The sequence below is a fragment of the Caenorhabditis briggsae genome (assembly GCF_000004555.2).
Source record: "Caenorhabditis briggsae complete genome, chrX, whole genome shotgun sequence".
Taxonomy (NCBI): Eukaryota; Metazoa; Nematoda; class Chromadorea; order Rhabditida; family Rhabditidae; genus Caenorhabditis; species Caenorhabditis briggsae.
In genome coordinates this window covers 3920879-3928758 of record NC_013491.2, presented here as the reverse complement: position 1 = coordinate 3928758, position 7880 = coordinate 3920879, and the positions used below count along the sequence as shown (strand labels likewise).

The following is a 7880-nucleotide window of genomic DNA, read 5'->3' as shown; positions in this document are numbered from 1 at the left end:
AACCTCTGATAGGAATATACTTGCACCATGAACTCCATTTTCTCAATTTGTTTAAAAGATAACAACAATTGGGCAACAAATAAAATGTTTGTCATGATATCGCCAACATTTTGTCAGTTGACATAATTTTTATAATTTGTTTAGAAATTGAGAGAATTAAGCTCTGAGTGCAATTATGGGGCGGCCTTCTTTTAGAGTGTTTACAGTAGTTACCTAATTATTGGCTTAGCAGTTTGGATGATGGTCTGGTGGTGGTAGGCCAGATTTGGTACTGTGGCAACGCTTTTGAAGTTTCTGGTGTAGTTGTGGTTACTGTAGTTGTTGTTCTTGTAGTTGTAGTTGTTGGTGTAGTTGTGGTATATGGTGTAGTTGTTGTAGTCGTATGAAGTTCAGTAGTTGTGGTTGGAGCTTCTGTGGTTGTGGTAGTCACCGGAACGTTTGGAGAAAACGTGGCAAAACGGACTCGTTGAGTGGTAGTAGTGAATCTTATGATATCTGAAAGAATACGTCGTACATAAAAATTAGTGATCGAGCCGCTCAAAATACCGTACTTCTAAATGAAAGCTTGTTAGCAAGCCGTCAACTTTGAGATGAATTGACTTGATTCCTGTCGAAGACAGGAAAAATGTGTCAACTGGTAAATTAATTCTAGTATCGCGAATATTTTATCAGCTGACAACTCTTTGATATCTTTCACAGGAATCAAGATCATTGTGATCAAAATTGACGGTTTTTGTGGGCTCATGGACTTCTACTGTATCAGAGGAACTACGATAATTCAGAATTTCTAGCTTACCATCTTCCGTTGTCTCCATCTCCTCAGTTGTCGTACTTGGCGCTTTTGTGGTTTTCACAAATTTTATGATCGCTGGCTCAGTTGTGGTTGTATACCGAAATCGGGGTCGTGGATCATAAGTTATTGGAATTTCAGGAGCTGGAGTGCTTGTTGTGAACTGTGGTGTGGTGTAGGGAAACGTGAACACTGTGGGCATTGGTTGGGGTATTGTAGTGGTTTCAGGCTTGTCTACTGGGATGATCTTTGGACGAAACCGCTTTGGAGTTTTTGGAGCTACTGTAGTGGTTGTTAAATTGAAAAGCTCTCTTAAGTTTGACGCGATTTTCATTTTATCATCATTCCCAATGGCCGATGTAAGATATTGACCAATGTTGTTGAACAAGTCTTTTCCTGAACCTGATAGATTAAAAAAGAAATTCATGAATAAGTGTAGAAGTACCAAATTCTAGAAAAGAGTATTGGGAATCAGGCTCATTGAAATCCAATTTCTCATGGAAAGCAGTCTGCTTCAATGTTTCAAACATGGACCCAAGATTCGCCTGGAAAAATATTTGTCAGAGTTTCAAAATGAAAACCCGGACCGGCCGGCCCGGCCCGGCCCTGCCTGTAACAAATATGATATTGCCATTTTCATGTTACTTAAAAATTGAATACTTACAAACGGTAGCCATATGAATCCATGAACTGGCCTTGTTGATATAATAGTTAATAAAATTATTGGAATTATTGGTCGCATTGTGTGCACCTTCGTTTTTGAAATGAACCTAATCTAGCAAACTGTGTGTGTCTACCAAGAGAAGAGCTTGTCAAAAAATTAGCTCTTCCCGAGTCTCATCGTGTCTTTTTCACCCCTACCACCGCCCCATTTTGACAGCTCGTCGTTCTCCGTGACATGCGAAGAAAAACGGAAATGTGTTCGGTGTGTGGGGCAACGAGTGACCCGTGTCCACACGCGCACTGGGAAAAGCAAACCGTCGCGGATATCCATCCCCTGGCGCCTAAACCAAAAGTGAGAAGATGGGGGGGATCAAGTTACAAAATTTTTCTTGCACTTTTCCCATGAAGATCGCTCTAGAATAGGTTTCATTCAGATACCGGTCTATCAGTTTTTTTTCCCGACGGGAGACAAAAAATAATCAATCAGTGTGTAAACCTGTTCAGAAGGATAAAGATAAGAAGATTTGCTTCCGTTCCGCATGATAATTATCACGGCTTTTTGATTGAATATCACACTTGTATTGATAAATAGGATGGGAGAAAAGATAAAAAATGATTGTTTCTTTCAAAGAACAAACCTGGAACAATTATTATTGTTTCGTAGAAGCCCACCTAAACTGTTGACTTGGACCTCGATTATTTCCATTACCGTGATATATATTTGAATTATGTCAACGGATAAAATATTGGTGATATTGTGATAAATAATTTATTGGTTGACAAGTTTTTCAAATCTTTCCCAGGAACAAAAGTTTCAACATATGAAATGAGATAATTGAGCTGAAAGAAACGAGATAATTGAGCTGAAAGAAGACGATTCTGGGTATGCTTGTATTAATGGAAATACGGTAGGTTATCAGAGATCGGAAGCTGACCTTTAATATTGTTTCCTAGTTTTGGAACTGAAAATAAATTCAGTAAGTTTCACTTTAGCAAGTTCATACATAAATACAATTTTCGTATTCCAATCGCCATTTTTTAGAAATGTACTTTTGTAAATTGTCTAATAAGACGTCATCCTAAACTTCCACTTTTGCACCTACCCGTAACAGATTGGCATACTCTCAAACTGGACCCACGGCTCCTATGCTTGGCGATATTATTGCGAACATTTCATATGTTGAAACTTTTTCGATTTCATTCAGACTACCCGAGATAATAGAACTCAAAGTATACTTATAGGGTAAGTTTCTATTATAGCAAACACGGTAGATCAAATTCGAGAAGCTTGGATATTGAAATTTTGCTTTCAGCTCCAGTCTACTCTAAAAATGTTTTCCAATAATTGATCTATGGTGATTCCCCTCCATAATTCTCCCAATCAATGGCGACATCTTGTCACTGATAGGTGTTAACCAACAACCTAGTATCCCTTTAACATTTTTCCTCTTTCGCTGACTTCCATTTGTCTACTAATATCCAATGAAGGACATGAAATTAGACGAGGAGGACGTCAAGAAACAAATTTTTGAGCGTGCCTACCTGACGGAGAAAAACGGAGAAGCGCCACGCCCGCGATACCGACGTCTTCATTCACGTCGTCTTTTTCTTCTTCTTCATTGGTCGTGAGTCAGTCTCCCAAAACTCTCTCTCCCCACACCCAAATTTTTCCTCTAGGGGTAGAAGACGATTCGATTTTTTTTTGTTCTGGGCGGCACGCGAGACACGCCGCATTTTTCTCCCAAACTACCCCGATCTGAACGACCGACTTATTTTGTGTGTGGGAAAAAAGGCGATATATCCATCACTGTTAGGCCGCCTACAAAAACAAATCGGTTCATCATCATCGCTATTCTCTCCGTATCCTCCTAGCGGCCAGCGATGAATTACGATCGTCGCTTCTCGCCTGGGGCGAACCCCGATTACTCAAATCGAACCATGAATTACCGCGACTCACGGTCCCAACAAATCACGCCACGTGGCGGCATCGAGTCCAGAGCCAATGCCTATGGAAGAGAGTATCCACCACTACGGTCCAGATCTCAAACCAATATGGATCAGGACTACGGGGATCGATTCTCTCAACAACAGCCATTCTATGACAACAGAGGGCTTGATACCAAGTCAAGGTAAGACTCTTTTTTCTGGTTATTGTATTTTTACCTAAATGCTGACTCCTAATCACTTCTTTCTAGACCAAAGTATATCGTGTAGTCAATTTCATTTTTCAGAAGCAAATCCCTTGACAACCGAGAGTTCCGCGGTGGAGGCTATGACGATGGTTTCTACCGTAACGAGTACTCAAACCAAGAGGGAGGAGTCGTGATTCCAATCCGCCGGGACATTGGCCGTGACGCCCAGTACGATTATCGATCTTCTCCACAAACACGTCATAGAGAAGTTGAGCCGTATGGTATTGATGATCGCCGTCCCCCAGTTGGCCAAGAAGTTCACATTCCATATAATCGCGATATCCGGGAAGGTCCACCGATGAGCAGGGAGCCTATGAGAGAACCCATCGAGCCCCTTCCAAAATACTTCCCACCCCGAAGATCGTTCGATGGAAGAATGGGAGACAGTCCAAAATCCTACTCCTCTCGTTTCAAGGAGCACTCTACTCGAAGAGATTTTGGAAGAGGTCCAGGATTTGGAGATGATTTCGAGAGAGAAGACTATGGAGCTGTTCAACCATACCGTGGTCCACCAGTGGTTGCCTCTGGTGGAGGTGGTGGAGGTGGCTATCGATCCAGCAGCTATCATAGATCCCATCACGAGTCCTACGGTGGTGGAGGTGGAGGGCACGAGTTTGGAACTTCACGCGGTGCAATCACTCAACAACCCGGAGTGTTCCACCAGGATATGCGACCAGTTCGACCGATTCAACACCATCGAGTGCAGTGCTGCTGTTTCAAGTTTGTTTGGCCACCATGGAGCTATGAGAATGCGCCACCACCACAGCCGATTTATCGGAACATCTAAAATAATCCTCAAATAAGCCCTTTTTGAACCTTGACACTTTTTTCTTATTTCTTTAAAACTTTCTGTTCAATTTAGGCTTCAATTGTTTTTCCATAACTCGTGATTCCCTTCTCAAGTTCACTCGCTGCCAAGTTTTCAAGTTTTCAAATTTTTCTTAATTCTCAAAAATAAATGTAATCAGTTTCCTGCGTTTCAATTAATCAGGCTAGGGTCATCGATACTGATAACAAGCGAAGTTTGTTGATGGCGCCAAATTTCTGAGTGTATGTGTGTTTCTCTCTAATTCCGATGGCCTTGTTTTTCGACGGCGGGGTTGCACGCGATCGATTCTATCTCTTGTCAAATCAAGTTGTTAGTGGTTTTTACCGTGCAAATAAAATTAGGCGGAAGAAAACGAGAAAAGGACAAAAAATTATTTATTTCAAGTAAATACGAAAACATCTCGGTATACAGTGAGCCGGTAAAATAGTCTACCTTGTCAAAAAATCCTATAATTGAGCAATTATGTTTTAATCAAATTATGATAATCAGTTACAAATGATAAGTAGCTTCGCGGGTTTTATGCTGAGGACTCTGGTCGGCTTCGTAGTCATACAGGTAGTCAAACTGGCTCAGAGCGTTTCGAACGTCTTCTCCTGCAAAAACCCGTATTTAGAAGCAACAGTACCAGTCAAGGAAATGTACAAGAACACATTTTTCACTTGCTTTTTGGAATCTGTAGGAGTCTGCAGTTTGGATGTCAAGTTTCTTATTACTTTGAAAGTTTTGTAGGTGTGAAAAATGAATCTAGATAAAAAACTTTTGATTCAAAGAATTTTCTGAAAAATTCTAGTTTTTCAGCTATTTGCATTATTCTGAGAGACACGTATTTCTCACGTTTTCAGCGGAAAAACGGCCAAAAAGGGTTGTCTTTCAAAAACGGCAAATAACAGAAAAACTAGGAATTACAGAAGTTCTGTGAATGCAAAGTTGCCAATCTAGGTCTGCTTTACACCCTCCAAAGTTTTCAAAGTGGGCGGACACCTGAACATAGCCAATAATCAACTGAAAAATGAATATTTGTATATCTTATTGACTAGTACTGTATATAGAAACAACAACGTTACCATTAATGCTTGGGCTTCTAAGTTTGGCACGACTATTGCTCCTAGAGTCATTGGGAGTGTACTCGAATCTGAAAATGCTCTTTAAAAACTAATTAAAATCCAGCAAACTCACTTAGAAGTCTTGCTCATCCTTCTAGGCCCAGCACCCATACCACCTTCAATATTAATCGGAACATACACCACTTGCCCATTCTCATTGCTATATGCAACGGGTAAATCGAAATCTTGTTGAGTTCCAGACATGGAATTCTGAATTTCCAGCGGAGACAGTGGTCGGCTTGTTCCTTCGTGATGTCCAGCAGTGGCATACAGAGGTGCAGAGACAGGACGGTTTAAGGTGGACGACTGCAATACCGATAATTAAAATTAATTCAAAACGAAAAGAAGCATACTGAAGAATCTCTAGGTTCTGGAGACATTAGCTTCTTGTTGTACACCGAACAAACAACTGGCTGCTGTGGGAACAGATAAGAAAAGCCAGCATGTGGCTGTTGAGCTTCTACAATTGGTGGATCTGCAAACCGGGCTCGTGGAGAAAGTGCGCTAGACAATCTCCTGGATGGAATATCAGAGTCTTGCTTTATAATTGGAGACACTGGTGTAGGAGACACTGCTCGGTATGGTGTACGAGATGCGGATGAGGGTGGTCTAGCAGATACTGGACGGAGTAGAGTTCCTGGATCATCATCTCGGATAGCCAGGTCGTGCACACTCCTTGACAAGGTTTTTACTTGTTGAATGGGGTGATAGTGGACTTGTTCTTTCTGGCTGTTGTTTCCGAAGCGTTTCAAACCTTTTGGTGCCATTTCAGGAGAGTCATTTTCAAATTCTTCTCTACTGAAAAAAGAAGACATGTGCTATCAATTCATAACTCCAAAAATATGCCTACTTTTCTCTGAAAACCATTGCACTTTCACTCTTTGCTCGCCTCATGGCACCAAATGGTTCACGTCGCTCCGTTGCGTAGCCGATTCTGGACGGAGGTAGTGGTGAGGATGGTTCTTAAAAATACATTTATCAAAATAACGAAACAAAACTTTTCAAGAAAAACTAAACTTACCCGCATAAGAACCATGCGAGAGTGTTTGCGATCGTCTGTCATAAGTCAAGCGTGGACCAGCGCCGCCATCGAAATAGTAGTTACTGCCGGCAGCGCGGCCGCCGGATCCGGCACCTTGCTTTCGGAAGCGTTGGCGTTCCACGTTTTTGACCACAGAGGTGACAGGCTGGAAAAAAAGCAAATTATAATTGAAAATGTTTGAGATTTCAGTAGAAAATTTATTCCCTTTATGCACCCCTATACAAGCACTTTAAGCTCAATCATCTTCGTTCCTATGAGTGATAACAGAAATTTGTCAACTGGTGAAGGTGTTATTATGATAAAAATGTATCAGTTGAATATTGTTTGATATCTTATGAAATAATCGACATAATTTTGCTCAAAGTGGAAGTACGTGCTAGCGTCCAATTTCTTGCATTTACGAATTAGGATTTCCAAAAATGACGATTCTTCCGAAGGAACCGAGATAATAGAACTCAAAAATTACGTATAGAGTTGAACCTTGGAAAACATCTACAGTATCTCTAATGCAAAACCAAGAGTCGATTTTTATATTCTTTAAAACTTTTTTACCGTCCTCTTTGACTTTTTTTTCGATTTCTGTAAAAATGTTTGATAGTGGTTCACTGAGACAACGTTCATCATAGTATGAAATGCAAACTTGCAACGGGCCGGGCAGGGCCGGGCTTTTTTCCGAATTTTGGAGGCCCGGCCCGGCAAGCCTGTCATTCTATAAGTTTTGAAATTTCAAAAAACACATAAGGGGGGACCCTATGTGATTTTTTTCGATCAAAAACTTTTTTCGAGTTTTTTAAAAAATATTTTTTGATCAAACAGACAAACAATCCAAAAAGCACAAAAAATAGAAAATTGTATTGAGAGCTCAAAATTCGGTTCAAAATGACAAAATCTTTGCTACCGGGCCTTCCGGGAAAAGTAATCAACTGATAAATTGTGTGTCATAACATTACCAATGCTTCATCAGTTACCAAATTTTTTATATCTTTCACAGGAATCGAGATACTTACCGTTGATACTCTAATAGACCGTCACCCTAATCATGAAATTTGAGCCTGTGTATCTCATTTTCTGTGAGAGATCTCAAAAAGTGGTCAACAAAAAAATTTTGCTGATATCATGATAAACATTTTATTAGTTGACATCTTTTTGACATCTTTCAAAAGAAGTGAGATATATATTAATTGAAAGGAAAATTGTTGTCCAAAATGTTATTTTTCTCAAACAGTTGCTCCAAGTTAATTTCGAAAATTTCTGGAATAAA

The 7880-nt window shown here is 40.3% G+C and overlaps 3 protein-coding genes across 3 annotated transcripts in view; 1 reads left to right on the top strand and 2 right to left on the bottom strand.

Moving 5' to 3' along the window:
- CBG02033 overlaps positions 1–1532 on the bottom strand; it is a gene marked incomplete at both ends in the record, with an annotated part of 3686 nt that extends 2154 nt beyond the window's left edge. Inside the window, 3 exons of the mRNA XM_045239038.1 lie at positions 797–1186; positions 1236–1335; positions 1455–1532. Of these exons, the coding sequence (XP_045092013.1) occupies positions 797–1186; positions 1236–1335; positions 1455–1532 (568 nt within the window). The remainder of the gene's footprint in view (positions 1–796; positions 1187–1235; positions 1336–1454) is intronic.
- Positions 1533–3334: 1802 nt separating this feature from the next.
- On the top strand, positions 3335–4432 carry CBG02032 (the record flags this gene model as incomplete). Its single annotated transcript, XM_045239037.1, has 3 exons — positions 3335–3582; positions 3685–3901; positions 3956–4432. 3 exons carry the CDS (start codon positions 3335–3337, stop codon positions 4430–4432), a joined length of 942 nt encoding a protein of 313 aa, XP_045092012.1.
- Positions 4433–4963: 531 nt separating this feature from the next.
- The window catches only part of CBG02031, a gene marked incomplete at both ends in the record, with an annotated part of 5761 nt that continues 2844 nt past the window's right edge, over positions 4964–7880 (bottom strand). Inside the window, 6 exons of the mRNA XM_045239036.1 lie at positions 4964–5067; positions 5539–5606; positions 5651–5883; positions 5931–6375; positions 6428–6539; positions 6599–6764. Of these exons, the coding sequence (XP_045092011.1) occupies positions 4964–5067; positions 5539–5606; positions 5651–5883; positions 5931–6375; positions 6428–6539; positions 6599–6764 (1128 nt within the window). The remainder of the gene's footprint in view (positions 5068–5538; positions 5607–5650; positions 5884–5930; positions 6376–6427; positions 6540–6598; positions 6765–7880) is intronic.